Below are 21,179 nucleotides of genomic sequence, written 5' to 3'. Positions count from 1 at the left end.
TAGTTTTACCAATGAGAGCCGCTATTATATTGATTTATCTATTATATTGATCAACAAACTATTAATTTCAAAAATAAAACCTACTTCAAATATTACTAATTACCGCAGTCTCTGGCAGTGACTGAGACACGGACAGCACAGCAGAAGCACTGGCAACAACTGTCTATTATGGCATCTCTGTCCGCTCCTGACGTGGGAAGTCCAGGTTGGAGCTGCTGGCGGCCTCGGGGGTGCGTGTAACCTGACTTGTGCCTGAAAACACTACTGAGGACACAATTAGGAAAAGAAAAAATGTTATACAATTTCCCCAATTTCTCAGGACCCTGTAGTTTTTGTTTCAGGTGGGGCCAAGGGGAAGTCAGTGTGAAGAAGGTAAGGGAAGAAGGGAGCACCCTGTTCTGAAAAATTCCCCACCCTGAACTGTGAAGAATGCCACATGCTGCCCTTTCCGCGACTGTAACCAATTCTTACTAGGACTACTTGATGCACCATAGAAACTCTGTGGCTTCTTATGAAAGTGGTTGTGTTATAAGACTTTAACTTTATTAGCAAAACAGAATTCAAAAAATCGTTTTTATTTTGAATCATTTCATCAATTGCAGGTGGAAGCACAGTATCATCAAACGGGGGAAAAACATTAAAAATGGAGAAAAAAACTACACATTCCCTTAGTAAGCACAATGAAAATAAAATGAGATAAACTGCAAAAAGGAAAAACTAAAGGCCTTCAAAATAAGATTATATTTTTTCTGTGTGTAACACATGAAATGAATTTGTAGTCACCAAAGTGTCCCAGTCTGCCTGAGGAAGCACTCCCCCTGCTGGAATTTCAAGGGAACTTGTACAAAGTAAATTCTGAGGTCAAAGAGAAACCACTAAATAGGAAATTCTATATTAAATCAGTACCTTGGTGGGTGATGCAGAAAGAATTACACTCATTAGCTTACGAACTCTAAATAAAGATGTGTGCAGCTAAAATGACGATCTTAAATGTGCAAAAATGTCAATCTTTCCCTACTGAACCAATATACATTTTAATTTCTTCACAGGTTCAACTTTTAAAAAATACTTCAGATCAAGATCAACTCAGAGCTAAGTAACTGAAATTAAATAGTAATTAATAAAATGCTAAAAGATAATCTGAAATGGAGGTTCTTTCACCTAACAAATATTTATTGAATAGGCACCATTCTAGGTACAGGACGTACCAGTGAACAAAAACCAAAAGTAACTGCCCTATTTTAAAGGAAAATTATAGGGGGCACCTGGGTGGCTCTGGTGGGCAAGTGTCTGACTTCGGCTCAGGTCATGATCTCATGGATGTTGAGTTTGAGCCCCAACAGTGCAAAGTCTGCCTGGGGTTCTCTCTCTCTCTCTCTCTGCCCCTCCCGTACTTGCTCTCTCACTCTCAAAAGAAATCAATAAACTTAAAATTGTTTTTAAAAAATAAAGGAAAATTATAGTCCTTGAAATGCTGACTGATTAAATATTTTCATAATTATGTTTTAGATTTGTTCTGTTCTTGATGTAGATTCATTTACTTCTTGAACATATACTATACTTTACAAAACTCCACTTTTTGTACCAGCTAGCATGCTGAGATTACTGGGGGGCTTCGTAGTTATTAGGTAGTCACTCTGGACTAGACACCAGAATCGCCCATGTGCCTGGGAACAGTGCCCACAGCTGTTCTGGGGGATCATTTCCCTGAAGTTCTTGCTGAACTGCTCTCCAAACCAATTTCCTCTAATGCCAAGTGGCCTATTTTAAGGTAGGCATTCCAAATATACCCTTTTGATGAATATTATTCAATGGTTCTTAGCCATCAATAACATGGGACATTTTTATTGGGGTGGGGAGGGGAGAATCGCAGGTCACAATGACTGGCACTAGTGGGGCCCGAGGCCAGGGAGGCTAAATGAATCCTGCAGTGGCATGTTTTTTCCTATGAAGAACTATCATACCCACAAAGGCCAACAGTGCTGCCCCACACAGAGCTGTTACCACATGTACGGACCTTTATTTTGGTTATATATTTCTCTGTTACAAAACAAGACAGGTAATTTTAGTATTGTATTTTATTAAATATTTACATGCCATAAAAATTAATTGAAAATGACCCAAGAAAGTGCAAAATCACTTGATAACTGGTTTTCTACACTTGGTTTGGTTGAGAAACGCGTATGAGCAAATAGAAGGTATCTAAGTACTTACTTGCACTGAACAGTTCTGAGAGCGAGAAGAAATTCTGTAACTCTGAAGACTTTTATATCTTGTTCATAGATTTCTTTAAAATGTATACTTTAAAGGTAAATCATACAATTACACTTGTTTGGCAAAGCGTAAACTTCTGAACATTTGGGAAGAAATCACAGGTAACAGCATTCACTTCAATGCAATTGAATGCTATAAATGCAAAAAAATAAACGTATCCTTCAAAATAGTGGTTCTCAAACTTGATCATGCATCTAATTTCCTGGGGGAAATGACTGAAGCTACAGACGGCTGGCCACCCTCCAGCATCTCTGACAAGTCTCCAGGTACTGCTGATGCTCTCGGTCCAGGCACCACACTCTGAGGACCACCGCGTTAAGACACAGTCCGGAGGTCAAACTAATAATCAGTGCCCAGATGCTGCTTTTTCTAATGGTAAGTAAATAAAAGAACATTTCAGGTACAGAATCACCAAACTTTATATTTTTAGACTCTTGACGTGTCCTACTTAAATAAGTTGTTCATCTTGGCTCAAAATGAGTCCCATGAGTTCAAAAGACAGAACCACAGTCCAGTCCAGTACTGGTTAATCTATGACTACATGAAAACATTTACTTACAAAATACACAGCAACTATTAGGGTACATGGACCTTGTTCCTATCTCCTCCATGCTTCTTCCCTTCAGAAAACCCAGTATTCTGGAGAGTACTATACCCAGAACAAGAATGTGACCGATCATGAATGTCAAGATAGCTATCACAGCGAATGCCATACTTAAGACTCTGATTCAGGAACCTCTTCGTCAGGGCAGCAGTAATATTCCACAAAACATATCTGTCCATCTTCATTCCTAATCATATACTGTAATGAGAGGAATCCTCGGTTATCTGTTCGAATAGACACCTTACAAGATAGGACTAATGCCTTTGTAGAGGGTTTCAGTAAAGAAATCTTGTATCTGTAGAGGAGTAAATAAAAAGCTGTTGTTATTTCGACACACTTAAAGCAGTGCTCCTAACTCCAAGTGAAGGACAAAAATGATCCCAGAACTAACAAGCAGTAAATGTAAGAATGAAATCAAATTACTTGTCCAATTTGCTAATATTTTTCATTTTAAAAATGTCATCCACTCTCACAACCCCAAATCCTCTAGCACCCTACTATTTATAGCTTTAGAATGTTATACATGTAGCAACAAACTGAAAGTTTTAACATTTATTTAATAGATACATGACATAAACCTCACCTTCCTGATTAATATATTAAGAACTGACCTGTTGACCTGGGTCTGATTACATTGAAATGATTCCATCAAATCAGAATCTTTGGGATAATCAAGGTGGGAGCTTCCTGCATTCCCAAAAGTAGATAACCTACAGTAAAAAAAAAAAAAAAAAAAAAAAAAATGAGCAACTCATTTATTCACTGGTCCAACAATAAGCCACATTAGGATCCCAATAAAGACACTTCCTTGAAAAGCTAATCGGCAGAGTGAAACAGATATGTAAACAAATGCTGACAATACATTGTAACACTTAACAGTAATAAAGATTCCTCCAGGATGAGGTGGGAGTACAGGGGAATTAGCAACTAATAAACAGCTTTGGAAAATATCAATCACAAAAGGAATCCAGGGGTGTTTGCCTCAATTTTCGTTGCCTTAATTCTACTCTGATACTCACTTTTCCACATCCTTAAATCAGAAATAGAGGCGCCTAGGTGGCTCAGTCGGTTAAGCATCTTGATTGCGGTTCAGGTCATGATCTCGTGGTTCGTGAGATAGAGCCCTGAGTCAGGCTCTGTGCTGACAGCACAACACCTGCTTGGGATTTTCGCTCTCCCTCTGTCTCTGCCCCTCCCCCACACTCTCTTTCTCTCTCAAAATGAATAAACATTAAAAAAGAAATAATATAAAAGGACAAGAGAGTTGAAGAGTGATGGAAGGCTCTGATCTACTTCATCTGCAAGCCGGGGTCCTGTTCCCTCTCTACTGCCACAGCCAGAAATTACGGCTCCTCTGTTTTGTTTCTTAGGCTGCTCTTCAGGCTGTTTCATGGCTTTTCTTGCTTGGTGATATCAGCAGTTTGTGTGTAGACAATTTGTAAATGTTTATATGTTTATTTAATCTGCAAGAATCTATTGATCACTTGCTATGGGGTTAACAGGTCGGTAACCGCTACGTGAGCACAGTGACAGAAGACCTACGTGCTTCCCCAGGTTCCATCTTGTCACTCCTCTGATGTAACCTCCTTCTCTGAGGCATCTCATCCATACCCAGCCATGATACTGACTCCCAAATCTAAATTTCCAGTCTAGACCGATCTCCTGAAATTCCTATGCCCAACTACTCCCTAGTATCATAGGTGCCTCAAATTTAACAAATCCAGAAAGAAATTTCAACTCCCAGTTCCCCCCACCAAGTTATTTCCCATACCAGAGATGAATGATGACACCATGATCCATCCAGTTACTATGCTGAGACATCATTTAAATGGTGGTCCTCTGAAATATACTGTAAAAGTGCCCAGAATTTTAATTCATGTCACTGCTTAGGGTTTGATTTCCATTTTGGTTAACATTTTAACCAATCTTGAGCCAAATTTTTAACTGCCTAATGTCATGATAAGGGCCTTCAGTTCTTCTAGAGTAGATGTAAAAAGAACATCTTATACGTCTCATTCTGTATGTATTTAGCTCCTTTACTCTTTAATATTCTTATGTATTTCAAAAGAGAAGAAATATTTAAATCTTCTCTCCAAATTTATTTTAATTCTGAAAACTTCATAATTTGTTGGTTCAAAATATCAGGAGCAATTTGAGAGTTTCTGATACTATATTCCTGCTGAAAATTGCCCTTCCTTAGGAAGCTTACCTCGACCAATCATCCCTAAGAACTCATGTTCTGTTAAAAATCTGTGCATTATTTTGGTACTTAAATGACATGCAATTCTGTTCCTTCTATGCTGTTTCACATATCTTCTCTTCAACTTGACTTTAAGCTGTTCCTTTCCAAAGTGCTTAAACAGGGGAATATGCACACAGTAGATGACTGATAGTCAGTGAATGAACCATGTATAGAAAACATCTGCTTCCTTTTGCGTCCTGTACTAACTCGAAAAGAAACAAAAAGAGATCTATATAATACAAACACCTTTTCCAAAAGTTTAAGCCCAAATTTTCCTTATGATGTAACTTGACCTACAACAGTACAATGAAAAGACCATTTAGTTTATGAAGTAAGAGACTGGGCTACTGATCTACAAACCAACACTATGAAGCTTTAAGTACTGAATTCATCTTCCTGGACCTTTAAGTTTCCTGATCTGTAAAAATAAGAGTAAAAGCTCTAAAGATCTGAAAATTCTAGGAACCTGGATAATACAAGTTCTGCATCCTAAGTAAATGTGTAAGTAGGGAGATGGAGCAGACCACATGAGCTATAATTGTGCTGTGTTCAAGCACCTGAAATAAGGCTTGTTGGGAGACATGGTGATCTGTAGGACCTCACTCGTCATATCCAATTCGGAAAATGCTTCACGAAGCCCCTCTGACTGCAGAATAATTTTATTAATAACATTGGTGCTGCAGAAATCAAAATCCAGAGTCTCCTCAGGCTCCTGAGTATTGATTTTACAGACTGTCATCACCCCTCCTTCTTCCAGAAAGAGCATCAAAGGGTAACCATAACCTTGGTAACACATCCGCAGTGCAGTTAAAGTCCCTGCAATGGAAATAAATCAAAGTTTGAGCTTAGCTTTATAGTACAGGTTCAGCTTCTCCTTAAATGATACATGAAACTCCTGAAGATTATTTTATTCTGCCCAATTTTTAGCACATATGTATTTCTTTAGAAGAAAGGATTGTATCTTGGATAACTGATGACAGTTATGTGTAGACAATTCGAAAAATAACTGTAACAAAATGGGGAACCAGAACGAAATATAATGTAACTCTTTGAAATTGTTTTCCAGCTTGCCAAAAACACCTCAGAAACAGCTTACTGATTTTATAGCTTTACAATTTCAGGATGGAGAATCTACATGGACCAATACTGCAAGTTATAGACTTATTGCCAAATAAGCTATGCTATTTCTTAAAGGTTCAACGTGTGCACGCAGCAGTGGACTGCTTTGGTACTGCCTGTAGTATAATGTCAGTGTATTCGTTGTGTCAGTGTATTCTATTGGGAGATATTATGTACACTTCCACAAATTTTAAGATCAAATCAGGAAAAAAAGACAGGGTGGTTAATGGTGGTGTGGGTTTTAACACTGCAAACCACTAGAGCAGAGGAGGAATACGACTGGACATCTTAGGCTCCTGTCCCTTACTGGATGGAGAGCCACAGTACAGAAGAGGGTTAGCAGATGCTTTTATGAGAAACCAGCTGGGGAGTGCTGCATTAGAAAAATGGATAATTAGCAATGATAGAATTGTTGGTATAAAATTAAAATACATTTTCTAGAGAACCACAACCTAATTTTCCCTAGATTATCTCCAGATTCCTTTCCTATGAAAGAAAATCATTCTTCTGGTGTTTCCTTATAGTCTTATATCCATAGCAACTGAATTCGCTATTCCTAACAACAACAAAATATATAAATATTTTTAAAAGAAAACATTTCAGAAAATAGACAATTTATGAACAGGGCTTAAGGAAATAAGAGCAAACAAATTTTGAACAGAGTAAATTAGGAAGTCAGGAGCACTGGTTTTCCCTGCCACTGCACTGTGCGAATTCTGAACAAGTTAGGGAAAAGAAGCAATACATGTTTCACATGTTTTCACAATGTTAAATAAAGATAATTCAGACATATTCAGTCTCCTCTTGGCCAGTTCAAATTTAAAATCCCCAAAACTTTGTAAATTAAAAAAAAATTAATGTAAATATTTTTGCAAATATGTAAAGACCCATAGCACACTTACTATTAATATTGCTAGAAAAGTTAGAATCCGTGACTGTGACCAATAAAAAATGAATTTGCAATTTCTAAGATATATTTATTACTTCTATTCTAATGATTTTTCCTGTATTTTCTGATTATTCTGTATAATGCTTTTGTGTCATTATAATGATAATAAAATGGTTCACCTGGCATAGGACTTGATCCAAATATAGATAAACAGTCTAAAAGGACAGTTAAATTTATTCGAAAAGTAACAGACTCTTCCTGAACTATAAACTCTTGAAATATTCCAGCCTGTGAAAAAAAGGAAATATGAAAATGCATATGTATTAATGAAAACTCAGAAGGTTCTATAGTTCACTTTATGTTTTAAAAATAATATTATGCTAATTCCATCAAAATTTCTGATTACCAAGAAAAACATCTTAAGCTTTTTCAACTATTATCCTTTAGAATAATACTACTCAGTAGTTAACGGTGTAACAGTGATTTCGGTACCATGCAAAACTTTATGAAGGGTCCTTTATCTAGTTTCTTGGATCTAAACTATCATCCACATGACTCCCTTGTCTCATTTTTATGCCCATCAATAGGGCTAAAGTCATTTGGAAAATAGCCAAACATTTGATAATGCGTAAGTGATACTAGTTTTCAACTTCTTTTGAGGACAGAAAACATATCTATCCCCCTATACCTGACATCACACTGTGCATTTAGGTGTTCAAAAAACGCTGGATTAATTCTGAAATGCTATCTGAACCACAAAAATATTACTTTGTAAGAATAAACATTTTATTATCACCAATAAAAGGGAAAAGCGAAGTAGTGGCCAAGAGCATATACTCTGGAAACAAATGTCTGGGCTCTCAGCTCAGCTCAGCGACTTGCCAACTCTGGAACTGATGGCAAATCACTTAAACTGTGCCTCAGTTTCCACACACATAAAATGGGAATAATAACAGAACCTACCTGATAGGACTACTGTATTAAATGAGTTAAGTATCTAAAACACTCAGTGTAGTGCCTGGCCCATAGTTTAGCTTAGCAAAATTTAGACATTATTATTACTAACCATTATCTCTATAAAACAAGAAGAGAATTTGCCAGGAGAAAGAATTCAAATACACTGTTCTTTAACTTAAATGATGTCTATTAAGCCCTGTGGTATTCATTAAACTGGGTGAATTATATCGTATGTCACAGGCTTAAAGATACCTGTTTGCATACCTGAATAAAAGCATTTGCTTGCACACACTTTGCATTTTCCACTGTAACCTTGATTCCATTTTTAGTAGCGAAACAGGTAGCGTGTTCTCGGAAATGAATAGCCTTCAAGACAGTGGAGAGATTCCTAACGTTGTCAAGGCTGGCCACTAAGCTGTAATCATTCTCATCTTGGATCTGTGGAGTTAGGAGGGGCATGTCCACTGCACATCTGGCCCCAAGGGACGTTCCCGGTGCCGACACCTGCTGCTGCGGATCGCGAAACACCCGAGGAGACTCGACAATAAAACTCCGGATCAATGCCCGCAAGGCTCGCGAAGTCAACCTGCGCTGAGGCGAGGTGGAAGAGGCCTGGGTATTAAACTCCGCCGGACAGGGACTGGACCCCCCTCGGTCACTGCAACTCTCTGTAACTCTGGGGGAAATTACACCTGTCTCTACGCTACGGTTTCCTCGTCTTTAGTAAGGGGCCAGTAACACAGGAAAAGTTGTGAACAGAGGCAACAGGCAACTACCACGGTAGTTCTACTTGAGGCCAGTTTCGCCACGCCAAGCTGGGGCTGCGTGTCCCCGCAGAGTCGGGTTTGAGCTGTCCGGCGCCCCCAACCTTGCCCCAACAGAAAAGGCGATGGGGGGGGGGCGGGCCCCAGTTTCTCGGAAGATCCTCCGGCCCCTGAGGCGCGGAAACCTTACCTTTGTGGCGGGGTCCGGGCGTCCGACAGCCCTTCGCAGCCAGGGGGAAGCGAGCCGCGCTTCCCGAGTAGGTGTGGAGGGAGTAGAGCGACTCCCGCCACTCTTTTCAGACCAGACAGCCACTACGGCCACCGTCACCACAGAGCTAGAGGTGGCCTAGAGAGGCGCGAGTGCGTTACGAGAAACCGGAAAGAGGTACCATAGAGCCGGGGGACTGCAGAGCCGAACGCACGGTATCATAGAGATCGGAAAGGGGAGCGAGCGGCGGAGCCGGAAGGAAAGCCGAGACCGAAGGAGATCGGGCAAGATGGCGGCGACCAAGAGGAAGAGGCGTGGAGGCTTAGCTGTTCAGGCGAAAAAACCAAAAAGGAACGAGAAAGATGCCAAGCAGCCAGCCAAGCTGCGCGACGTGGCAGAAGAGACGAAGGAAGAGGAGAGAGACCGTATTCCAGGCCCCGTTTGCAAGGTAGAGGAAGCTTGCCTCCTGGCTGCACCTGCAGCTGCGGCTCTGCGCGCCGTCCCTGGGGCTGTCTACCTGACGAGAGCCCTGCTGATTTCGGAGTTGCCTGTCTGTGAGGCGAGCTCGGTCTCAGCTCACCTCCCAGTCGGACAGGGCACCGCGCTGACAGCTAGCTCTCATGCACGTGGCCGCCCTCCGGGAGGCGGCCGGCTGGGGAAGTGGGTGGCCTTCGGAACACTTAACCCGTTCTTAGGAGGCGACTTACGGGGTACTCAGTCTCAGTATTCTCTTCTAGTAACTCCATTTCCCCCCTTGCGGGTGGTATTACTTTTCCTTAAAGTTATTTCTCACTTTTGAGTATATTTATTCCAGTGGTTAGGATTCCCTCATTCTGCGTTAGTTACTGTCCGTCGGAGATCCTGAAGCTTGTTATGCGGTCCTTTGAAGAGTTCATGTCCTTGGGATATTGACTTTGACTTCTGTGATCAAGTCTTTAACTTTTAAGGGATGATGAAAACTAGACTGGATACAATGAATTTTTCTTTGCATTCAAATTTGTAATATGTCAGGCGTGCACGAAGCTAATATGTTAGCTTTGGGGTTGCTAAATTAGAATGTGACTCCTTTCTGAAGTGTTGGGAGTTTAGAGAGAAACTAATTCATGGAAGTCCATGGTTTGTGTTCAGAAGACGGTGAACACAAGTTGTTGGGCCTAACTTCCATTCCTTAAGCTAGATTGAATACTGTGGAGACAAAGATGGTCTTTGATTTATTCCTGTTTTGATTGTGTCTACTTTCCTAACCCTTAGCTTAGTACTCTAGCAGGTAGTAGGTGATAAATGACCACATACGGTGGTGGCAAGCGCTAGGAAAGGAGTTAGCTTTGAGGGATAAAAAACGAATTTAAATTCTAGCCCTCATGGCTTCATTTTGAGCTCTTTTCTCATCTGTAAATTAAGAGGAAGAAAATGTGTTTTACTTTTCGTGAAGAATAAGATGGACTTCTAGAAGATGTTCAGTAAATGTTAATGCTCTCACTCTTCCTTCAGTTGGAAAGAAATATGGTAGTTATCTATGATCTGAGCCATAATATGAAAAATTGTATGGAAGTGCTTAAGATAGAGGTTGCTTTTACTCTAGAACAGCGAGGTCGTGAAGGATTTAGCCCTTGAGCTGGATCTCAAAGTGAAGGCACAATTTCAATATTCGATATTCAAAAATGAATGATCAAAGGCAGTGAAATGGAGGGAAAATGCTAAAAATAAAAAAAAAAAGCCAAATTAACTGAAAGGTAGGGTTGATTTGGGGCATAGTGAGGTAAAAAATATATTTTATAATCTAGTGTTACAGCGATGTCATTTTGGAGTTTGATTAGAACATCCAGGGAGGTTAAGGATGTGATCGAACCAGTGCTTTAAAAAGATTAAGCTGTTGCTATAGTTCCCCTGCATCTATTGGAGAAACCCCTGTCTGGAAAGGCTAGCATTTAGGGGATTTAAGGTGATAAGGCTCTGTTGAGAATATGACGCTCAGGACACTGAAGCAATCTGCTTAAGGTCGCACAGTAGTGGCTCTACTTACAATACACACATTTTTGGTGTGTTTTTCAATACTTCTACGTTAATTCTCTGTAACCTAAGGGATGTCTTTGTAATAAAAGTGTTAAATTCAAAAAAAAAAAAAAAGATGATAAGGATCTGAATGAGGGTACTGTGAAAGGGAAGGGATTAAGAGTTGTTGCAAGGAAAAATTGACAGCATTTAGAAGTGCTTATGATATAGGATAATAGGGCAAATGGACAATTTAAAGCTTGGGGGATGGAAATGATGGTGGCATCATCAGAAAAATAAACAAGAAATTTACTGTATTTAAGGTTTAGTATTCCTAGAGTTGAACTTGAGGTATTAAGTCAAATACTTGGATTACTAGGAGTGGGGAGAGTTCCTTACCTTTCCATAGATTTGACGATTGAAGCTATGGAATGATTATGAGAACTCTGTCCTGGACAGAACAAAAATAAAAAGAGGGCTAGGAATCTTTAGAGTCAGGAGGAGGAATTGGAGAGATGGAAGAAGAAAAACCAAAAATGAAGAAAGTCAGAGAGCGTTTCTGGGAGGCAGCCGTGGTCGGTGAATACCACTGAGAGATTGTCAGGATTGTTCGGTCTGCCACCTGGAAGCTTTTTATGAATGTTATTGTGTCTCTCTACTTACCATATATAACTTTTTTTGTTGTTTTTTTAGGAGTTAACTTTTCCATTGGCTGTATTATTTTATTAGAACCAAGAGCTACCTTTAGCTTGCTTCTTTAGATAGAGGATCCAAATTTTGTCTGTTAGATAAAACGGGGACATTTAAGTTTCCTTTTTTTTGCCTCATCACATGATGCCCTGATGCTTTGCCACTTCTGTCTTATATGACAGATAGTTGTGGTTCTCTAAGGATTTCATGCTGTTCTTGCCTCCATGTCTTTACTGATTTGCTTGCTTGTTGACTGTCTTCTCATATAAGAACAGTGCCTGACTCCTGGTCGGAACCTAGTAAATATTAAGTTAATACTAAAGTTCTCTTGTGAAAGAAATATTGACTAGAGTTCATTCTGCTTTCAGCAGTGGAAAGATTCTCTAGTGAAACATCTGTCTGAATTACATGGGAGAGAGGCAGAATTAAGCATGTAGTATGGATACATTAGAGGATAGTAGAGTACTTAAAAACTGGATACTTTTAAAACTATCTTTGAAAAAACAAACAAGGTACGTTCAGTGTGAGATTTAAAAATCTTCACATTTTCTTTTTCTTTAGGGCAAGTGGAAAAATAAGGAACGGATTCTTATCTTTTCTTCTAGAGGAATAAATTTCAGAACAAGACATTTAATGCAAGACTTGAGAATGTTGATGCCTCATTCTAAAGCAGGTGCCTTTATATCCTACATTTTAAAAGTTCTTATATGTTTATGTATTTTTATTTTCAATCATTGTTCAACCTTGTCATTTGTTCAGCTTTATCAGGTAAAGAACTACGTCGCCTCAGAAGTTCATCTTTTCAATAATGGGATTTTTCCAATTAACATTTTGTTAGAAATTCTTTGCAAAATTCGTTAAACATTCCCTTCACTTTCTTAGATATCTTGCTATTAATTATCAAAACATTTTTCGAGGATCCTTCATTGTAATGCTCTCAGAGGTTACAAGCTGGTTTGTCCTTCTAAATAATTCAGGACTGCCATGTATTGCTATCTGCATTTTTTTCTAACTGTTCTTGGGATTCCTGGGTGGCCCAGTTGGTTAAGCCAACTCTCTTAAGCCAACAATCTGGCTCTTGGTTTTGGCTGTTGGATCGATTCCCATGTCCAACTCTGCGCTGACAGAGCCGAGCCTGCTTGCAATTCTCTCTCTCCCCCTATCTTTCTCTGCGCCACCCCTGCCCTCTCTCTCTCTCTCTCTCTCTCTCTCTCAAAATAAATAAATAAACTTAAAAAAAAAAAACTGTTCTTATTAAAAAGTTAATGGACTGGAGTAGGATTTGAAGCACCTTTAATTTGGGGCTCAGCCTACTTCTAAATGCCAAGATACTCTTTTTGGCAATGATGTATCCTGCAGTCAAGTGAAGTTTTAAGCTTAGAAGTGTGGCAGTACCAGGGTGCCTGGGTGGCTCAGTCGGTTAAGCATCCAGCTTTGGCTCAGGTTATCATCTCATGGTTTGTGAGTTCGAGCCCCATGTTGGGCTCAGTACTGACAGCTTGGAGCCTGGAGCCTGCTTCAGATTCTGTGTTTCCCTCTCTCTCTGTGCCTTCCCCGCTCACAACTGTCTCTCTCTCTCTCTCTCTCTCTCTCTCTCTCTCAAAAATAAAACCATTAAAAAAAATTTTTTTTAATTAATAAAATCTCTTAAACTGACGATTGTAAAAACAGTACTTTTTTAGAAAGAATGCGATTTGTTTGAATTAGCTTTGAAATCTTATTTACTTAATTTTTTCTTTTTATAGATACGAAAATGGATCGTAAAGACAAGTTATTTGTGATTAATGAGGTAATTTTAGATAGTAATTCAAGTAAAATATTCTAGGAACACTAGGAACAATATTTTAGAACACTAAAGATAGTTCATTTAAAGAATAAATCTGTTATTCAGTGACTTTTAAATTGTTTTGTAAAAGATACTCAAATTTTATTAACTCTTCAAAAATCTGCCTTACAAATTTTTATATACTCACTGTCTATATCTCACAGTTTAGTGCTTCACTATATATATTTCTTAATCATTCTTATATTTGTCTTATCTCACCAAACATACTGAAATTTCTGGAGGACAAGGATTTTAACTTATCCTTTTTTTTCTTATCATGTACAGTACAGTGCTAAATTCACAGTAAGTGCTTGTTAAAAAAAACTGTCAACATGTACAAAGTAAATTAAAAATTCATTAATTATTTTTAAAACCACACATTTTAAAAATGTATTTTGCCAGTATTAAAAGTGAAACGTGGTATTTGCTCTTAAGATACTGTAAGTTAATAATAGGTTACTTTTCCAAGTATTGTTGAAGATACTGAGCTTAAGTTTTTAAGCAAATTTTTTAAGATTTAGAAGTGTTTTCAGATAATTTTCTTTTCCTATTAGAAAGGCTTATTTAGCACAGATATTTGAACCTCTGCTATATATTCTAGTGCATTATTCTAGTACTGTGGAAACTGTTTAACAAAACAACACCACTGTGTCCATTGGGGCTCACATTCTAATGGGGGATTCAGTTCATGAACAAGTATAATTTCAAGTGAAGATAGGTGAAAAAAAACAGCGTATGAAAAAAACAGTTTCCAGTAACTGAGGCTTGACTAGAAAACAACCAACTTAGTGTTATTGTTCTAAGACCAATAAGAAACAAAAGCATTGGACCTATCACTTTAAGTTGTTAGGTTAAAAGTCTCAAGTAGTTGAGAGTTGATGCATATATATTGATTTATGAATATTACAGTAATATAAACCTTCAGGATGTTGAAGTTTAATTCAACTTGAAATAGGTTTTCTGTATTTCTCCCTTTCACTAGTCCCTTAGTGACTTTGCAAAACTGAGTACAGATGAGGAAAAAAAAATCTTAAATTTCTTGAGCTTCAAATCAAAACGCTGAAGAGTTAAAAATAAAAATAACTAGGGGCGCCTGGGTGGCTCAATTGGTTAAACGTTCCAAATGCAGCTTAGGTCATGATCTCACGGTTTGAGTTCGAGCCCCACTTCGGGCTCTGTGCTGACAGCACAGAGCCTGGAGCCTGCTTCAGATTCTGTGTCTCCTCTTTCTCTCTGCCTCTATCCCGCTCTCACTCTGTTTCTCTCTCAAAAATAAAAACATTTAAAAAAATTAGAATAACCATCATAGGGGTCCCTGGGTGGCTCAGTGTCTGACTCTTGATTTCGGCTCAGGTCACGATCCCAGGGTTGTGAGATCCAGCCCCACATCAGGTTCTGTGCCGAGCTGGAGCATGCTTAAGATTGTCACTCTCTCTCTCCCTATGGCCCTCTCCCCCACACATGCACTCTTTCTCTCTCTCTCTCAAGTAAAAAAATAATAATAAAAATAGCCCTTATAAAGGATGTATTTGGTTCTTTAAGGACCATATTTTCCTAAGATCACTGAGCTGATTGTAGTGTGCTTTATCCCTAGGGCATCTTTTTTTTTTTTTTTTCACTTTTTGTAGGCTGTACCTGGGAGTATGGTCGGAAGAAGAGGTTGCCAGTAAGCAGAGAAGAGGCCAAAGTATCTAGTTTACCTTAGGCAGAATACCTAAGAGGAACTTTAAATGGGTGTTTTGGTGAATTTACCTAGATTTAGACATTTGTAGCCTATTAATCTGCTTAAGTTTTTTGGAGGAGTCTAGATATTAATTGTATTGAATTGCTTTGGTTCTCATTTTTATTGTCTATTTCATTTTTCTATACTTTGTTTAGGTTTGTGAAATGAAAAACTGCAATAAATGTATCTATTTTGAAGCTAAGAAAAAACAGGATCTCTATATGTGGTAAGGGTATATATTAAGTAAGATTTTGGTGGAACTGTTCTTGTAAATGGATTATTTGCATCTCTTAGGTTATATATCTCTTTCAGTCTTTTATATAAAAAGACTGGGCCAGGGGATGAAGCAAACTCATTGATTTCACAAAAGTCAAAACTTAACTTTTTTTTTTTTTTTCAACGTTTTTTATTTTTGGGACAGAGAGAGACAGAGCATGAACGGGGATGGGTCAGAGAGAGAGGGAGACACAGAATCGGAAACAGGCTCCAGGCTCCGAGCCATCAGCCCAGAGCCTGACGGGGGGCTCGAACTCACGGACTGCGAGATCGTGACCTGGCTGAAGTCGGACGCTTAACCGACTGCGCCACCCAGGCGCCCCAAAAGTCAAAACTTTTAAAGAAAATTAAATGTGTGGATATTACAAGCACGTTACGGTGTTTTTTAAACCATGAGGTAGTAAGAATTTACCACATTCTAAATTCTAATTAGTTGAAAAAACTGCATATTTTTCAGGCTTTCAAATTCACCTCATGGACCATCTGCTAAATTCCTCGTTCAAAATAGTAAGTTGACTCCATTTTAAGATTTTTTTTAATGACAAAATTGAAAATGTTCTTTTGGGATAATTGTGCTAAACTTATAACTTTTTATTGTTATAATTTTTCTAGTTCATACCCTAGCTGAACTAAAGATGACTGGAAACTGTTTGAAAGGTTCTCGGCCCCTTTTGTCTTTTGACCCTGTAAGTATCTCTAGTGTATGAGGTCTAATTTTCTTACTTTGCATGGTTGTTTTTTAGTGGATATAGTTGTGTAATTGAGTTAAAATTTTTTAAAAATCCACAATTTTAAACAAAACACTGTTGTCAAATAATATGTTTACTTTATTTTTTTAATAGGCTTTTGATGAATTACCGCATTATGCTCTGTTAAAAGAACTCTTAATTCAGGTAACTATCTTTTCTAGAAAGTATTTTTAGTAATATAAATGAGTATCTCCTTTGGACTTTTTGTTAATTTAGCTATCTAAAACGTACATGGAATGTGGCAGAATAAGAAACTGACATATCATTTATTTTTATCTTTACTAGATCTTTAGTACACCACGGTATCATCCCAAAAGCCAGCCATTTGTGGACCATGTGTTTACTTTCACCATTTTGGATAATAGGATATGGTTTCGGAACTTTCAGGTTAGCTTTAATTAATTTTTAGTTACACTTTGAAATGAAGTAGGATATATAATGTTTGTGAAAATGTAAATAATAATTCGTTTTGTTTTAAATAGCTTTTTGCCCCCACAGACTTGTAGCAATTAACTACTGTCTCATACTTCTCTACACGGCTATCAGTTGTTACGGAGTAAGGTTTTTCTAACAAGCAACTATATATTCAGTAAAATATAAGTTTCTCTCCAGAGGTTGGAATCTGGGGGTAGAGGGTGTTAAGACTTCGAAAAACATGATCCCTGTCGAATTCATTCAATGAGAACTATAAGATGAATCATACAGTGTTTTAGGAGAGGTGATTCTGGAAATCTTGAAGCAGGAGTTTGGCAGGATGGTAAGTCTGCAGAAAAGTGGAGAGGTAGAAAGAAAAGCAAGACCATTTCAGACAGCATTGAAAGTAACCTAGGCTGTTTTTTGGACACCTGGGTCGTTCAGTCAGTTGAGCGTCTGACTTCGGCTCAGGTCATGATTTCCCAGTTTCAACCCCGCATCCAGCTCACTGCTGTCAGCCTGTCAGCACAGAGCCCACTTCAGATCCTGTCTCCCCACCCTTCTCTCTGACCCTCCGCTTGCTTACTCTTTCTCTCAAAATGTAAAAAACATTAAAAAAAACATTAAAAACCAGTTATCTGGTTGGCTCAGTCGGTTATGCATCTGACTTTGGCTCAGGTCATGATCTCACGGATCATGAGTTTGAGCCCCACATTGGGCTTGCTGTTATAAGCACAGAGCCTGCTTCAGACCCTCTCTGCCCTCCCTGCTCCTGTGCTCTCTTTCTCAAAAAAAATTTTGTTTTTATTTTCATTAATTTTTAAGTTTTTTTAAATGTTTATTTATTGCATAGAGACACATAGAGAGACAGAGACACAGGATCCCAAGCAGGCTTCAGGCTCTGAGCTGTCAGCAGAATGCTCAACGTGGGGGTTCCAACTCATGAGCCATGAGATCCTGAGCTGATGTTGGATGTTTAACCAACGGAGCCACCCGGGTACCCCTAAAAAAAAAAAAAAAAAAGTAAAAACCTAGGCTGTTTTCTGCATTGTTGTTCTAACAAACTTATCCCCGTAACCTCTGAGGATAGACATACCTGAACCAACACTGTTAGTATTTGTAGCTCAGAAGTTGCCTCTTAATTTGACAATCAGCAGCCATTCAAAAATAAATTTTGACATGTATCCTTTTATAAACCTCTTAATCTAATTTGAATTAGACATATAAATACAATTTAGGGGTTGGCTTAAATTGTAAAAGGCTTCCCCCATACGGTGCTTTAATACATTTTGTTATAGTGGTCGCAATTTTAAACATTCATTTAACCACAGTTTTTCAAGAATACGTGCATTGTGAGAAGCCAGGTAAAGACCAAATTGAAATTACTCAATTTTAAAAGAACACACTGAAAAAAATGTAAGTATTTTCCCATGACAATTACCAGTACCTAGTAATATATTTCAGAAAATACTGATAATTTGGCTACGTTTTCACTTCCACCTTAATTGGCTTTCACTTCTTTTAGGCATATTTGTAATGAGGTTAGAGCCAGGGTAACTTTTAGGAATAGTATATCCAAACCAAAATGAAGTATTTCCTTTGTATTAAAGATCATAGAAGAAGATGCAGCTCTTGTAGAAATAGGACCTCGGTTCGTCTTAAATCTGATAAAGATTTTCCAGGGAAGTTTTGGAGGACCAACTCTATATGAAAATCCTCACTACCAGTCCCCAAACATGGTAAGCTATTTTTATTGTTTAGTGGTTCCTCAGTGCCCAGGGAACTCTGGCCAAAGTAATTCTGTCAAGTGATTTCTGTTAAGCCATGAAACTTAATTTGTTTTTTGCTGCATACAGCCTTGCAGATTACTACTTTTTTTAATGACATGAGTGAAGGGGAAAATACGATTCATAAGTGAATGTCCTCATCGTATATGTTTATTTTTAGTTTGAAAATATCTGATGATATTTTTTTGTTTTTTAGCATCGGCGTGTCGTAAGATCCATCACAGCTGCAAAATACAAAGAGAAACAACAGGTGAAAGATGCACAGAAAATGAAAAAGAAGGAACCAAAGACTGTTCTTCCACACGATCCCACTGCAGATGTTTTTGTTATACCAGCTGAGGAAAAGCCAATAGAAATACAGTGGGTAAAACCAGAGCCAAAAGTTGATTTGAAAGCAAGAAAGAAAAGAATTTACAAAAGGCAAAGAAAAATGAAACAGAAGATGAACAGTGGGAATACAAAATGAATCCGTGGATAACTGACTTTTCAGTAATTTTGTATTTATTTTGTATTCAACATGTAAATACTTTTATTATCCAGGACTACCTTATATCTTATTAGTGTGGCATGTAAGACAAAGAAAAATCAAAATTTGTGGCTTCAGTGGTGTGTGTGTGTGTTTTTTATCCTAAATATCCCCAGAACTCATCAGTTAATTCCTGGGGTTTTTTTCAAAGCTTATTTGGTATTACTAAAAATTTAGCACACTTAAGGTTTAGGCCTGCTGTCTTGGATTAAAATTTGGGGGTTAACAAAGCTGAAATTGAAACAGATTTATTGGGTCGTTATTACTTGTAAAACAATGCATTAGGCACTTTGAGAGCTTAGTTTTAGATGGTAAAGTGCAGGTAAGGAAAGCATCTTAACTGAAGTTGGAGTCACCGAGTCCCCAATTAATGAGGTGTTGGAAAAGCCAATCTCTGATCTTGTTTTCTCACCTCAAGAAAGAATACAATTAAAATTCTTAGATTTTGAGAATCAAATGGGTTAATACATGTGTTGAAAGTATTTTGTGGATTAGAGATTTAATTTAGAAGCAGTGGGTATAAATTAATAAATTAACAGGAAGAAAAATGGAACGAACAGTAGTTAGAGGGCAGCAGAACATCTAAGTTTCTCCCCTTATGAAAGAGCTGTTTGACCATCCTGCAACATTAAGACCTTGTGGTTCCCCTAAATACTGTACTTCACCAAGTATAGTGTTCATTTATTTACTTTTACCCTTGACAACAGGGAAAATTTTTTGTTTATTTGGTAGGTTAAAAAAGGAATACCTTTTTTTTGGCTGGGTATTTGTTTTTATTTTGTGACTAACCTTGTTTTTGTGTGGTAGTTCTCTTTTACTAATTTGTCAAAGGTTACACAGCAAGGTTATCCTAGACATCTTTCCTAGTTCCTCACCTGTATTTTAATTTTGTTCTGTATTTTAAATCTAGGCAGAACAGTTTTCCACTATATTTCATTTTTTAATTATCTTCAAAGAAACGTCTTGAATGTGCAATTAGGCTACTTTATTTTGAAATAGTCTAAATTAGGCTATCTTGAAATCTAAATCAAACAGGTAATTCAGAGGTTCACATTTTTTTGTTAATTTATTTTGAGAGAGAGAGGGAGAGAGGATCCCAGGCAGGCTCCAGGCTGTCAGCGCAGAGCCCAGTGTTGGGCTCGAACCCACAAACTGTGAGATCAAGAGTCAGCTGTTTGACCCAGGCGCCCCCCAGAGGTTCAGTTTAAATACTTGTGTGTGGTTAATGAAGGCTAAATCTGGTTAAGTGCAGGGGGGAGGGGAGGAGGTAGCTTATTTATTTAGGCAATTAAATATATCCCAGGATGAAAAGAAGTTGTATTCATGATTTGAATTTAAACACCCATATCCTAATAAATTAGTTATAGGTTATAAGAAAAACTGGCTCAACAAGTTAGGAGTTTGAGTGAAGACCCAAATTTTTAACACTTTTGGAGGTGTTTTAGAGTTGTAGTGGAATTTCCATTTAACAATTTTGATTATCAGTTTCTACATATTTTCCTATCCCAAATTACCTTTCACAGTCATTTATGTGGGTGCCTCATTTGAATGAGAATTCCTCTTTCAAGTCCTGTTCATTTAGAAGTCAACTTACATAATAAAGGTAATCCTTTAAACAAATTTATATCCAGTGTAATTGTCTTTACATCTCTATACAATATTACAGGAAAAACATCCCTCTTCTTTCAGGAGAAAGGCAAATGACTGGCAGGTTGTAAGCAAAACCAGATGTAGTCGGAGGAAGAAAAAAGTTCTGTGTCAATTTTTGTCTCCTTGCCCCCAGTCCCATTCTCCAAAGGGGAAAGTTTCCATTTTTCCCTGTAGTGAAACTCTTCAATCCCTCTCCATTGCCAGTTTACAAACTAAGGCTGTATAGTATCTTCCTTCTTTGAAAAAGAGGCAGGAGTATGAATTTTGAGTGTGAGTGGGGAAAATGAGGTTTAGGGTTGGCTTGTTTTGATAAGGTGCAGGGGGCAGGCTATTAAGCAAGGGACAACCTTGTACGATAGATCTTAGCAATAGAGCCACCCCCTTCTCTAACTGTACATGGTTGGCAAAATCTACGCCTAACAACTGATGTACGTAAACATTCCACATTACAATGAAATAATGTTGGTGTATATATTTCACCAATATATTT

At 38.0% G+C, this 21,179-nt stretch overlaps 2 protein-coding genes across 3 annotated transcripts; one reads left to right on the top strand and one right to left on the bottom strand.

Moving 5' to 3' along the window:
• Window positions 1-580: 580 nt before the first annotated feature.
• RAD1 (RAD1 checkpoint DNA exonuclease) lies at window positions 581-9,119 on the bottom strand. 2 transcript variants are annotated; one of them, XM_049648207.1, is made up of 6 exons: window positions 9,040-9,119; window positions 8,350-8,676; window positions 7,308-7,416; window positions 5,678-5,936; window positions 3,490-3,588; window positions 581-3,173 (listed from the first exon to the last, which is right to left on the bottom strand). In XM_049648207.1, the coding sequence occupies exons 2-6, from the start codon at window positions 8,542-8,544 to the stop codon at window positions 2,990-2,992; spliced, it is 846 nt and encodes a 281-aa protein (XP_049504164.1). In that variant the 5' UTR covers window positions 8,545-8,676; window positions 9,040-9,119; the 3' UTR covers window positions 581-2,989. The 2 variants fall into 2 exon arrangements, with proteins under 2 accessions (XP_049504164.1, XP_049504163.1); XM_049648206.1 differs by having other exon boundaries at window positions 8,350-8,671.
• Window positions 9,120-9,346: 227 nt separating this feature from the next.
• BRIX1 (biogenesis of ribosomes BRX1) lies at window positions 9,347-19,116 on the top strand. The gene is made up of 10 exons (XM_049648204.1): window positions 9,347-9,505; window positions 12,301-12,412; window positions 13,485-13,528; window positions 15,443-15,513; window positions 16,021-16,070; window positions 16,176-16,249; window positions 16,406-16,456; window positions 16,598-16,699; window positions 18,337-18,465; window positions 18,710-19,116. Exons 1-10 carry the CDS (start codon window positions 9,347-9,349, stop codon window positions 18,977-18,979), a joined length of 1,062 nt encoding a protein of 353 aa, XP_049504161.1. The 3' UTR covers window positions 18,980-19,116.
• The last annotated feature ends 2,063 nt before the right edge of the window (window positions 19,117-21,179 follow it).

Source organism: Panthera uncia, assembly GCF_023721935.1.
Source record: "Panthera uncia isolate 11264 chromosome A1 unlocalized genomic scaffold, Puncia_PCG_1.0 HiC_scaffold_17, whole genome shotgun sequence".
NCBI lineage: Eukaryota > Metazoa > Chordata > Mammalia > Carnivora > Felidae > Panthera > Panthera uncia.
Note: the sequence above shows the minus strand (reverse complement) of the source record. Positions and strands in the feature narration are given on the sequence as shown.

What these genes read in the sequence shown, in the direction of transcription:
- BRIX1 (XM_049648204.1), top strand. Translation starts at nt 9,347, where the DNA reads ATGGCGGCGACCAAGAGGAAGAGGCGTGGAGGCTTAGCTGTTCAGGCG. An exon ending in TTCCAGGCCCCGTTTGCAAG is followed by an intron (nt 9,506 to 12,300) that starts GTAGAGGAAGCT and finishes CTTTTTCTTTAG; the next exon opens with GGCAAGTGGAAAAATAAGGA. An exon ending in CCCTTTTGTCTTTTGACCCT is followed by an intron (nt 16,250 to 16,405) that starts GTAAGTATCTCT and finishes TTTTTTTAATAG; the next exon opens with GCTTTTGATGAATTACCGCA.
- RAD1 (XM_049648207.1), bottom strand. Translation starts at nt 8,544, where the DNA reads ATGCCCCTCCTAACTCCACAGATCCAAGATGAGAATGATTACAGCTTA. An exon ending in TGGATCAAGTCCTATGCCAG is followed by an intron (nt 5,937 to 7,307) that starts GTGAACCATTTT and finishes TTTCCATTGCAG; the next exon opens with GGACTTTAACTGCACTGCGG. An exon ending in AATCAGACCCAGGTCAACAG is followed by an intron (nt 3,174 to 3,489) that starts GTCAGTTCTTAA and finishes ACTCCTCTACAG; the next exon opens with ATACAAGATTTCTTTACTGA.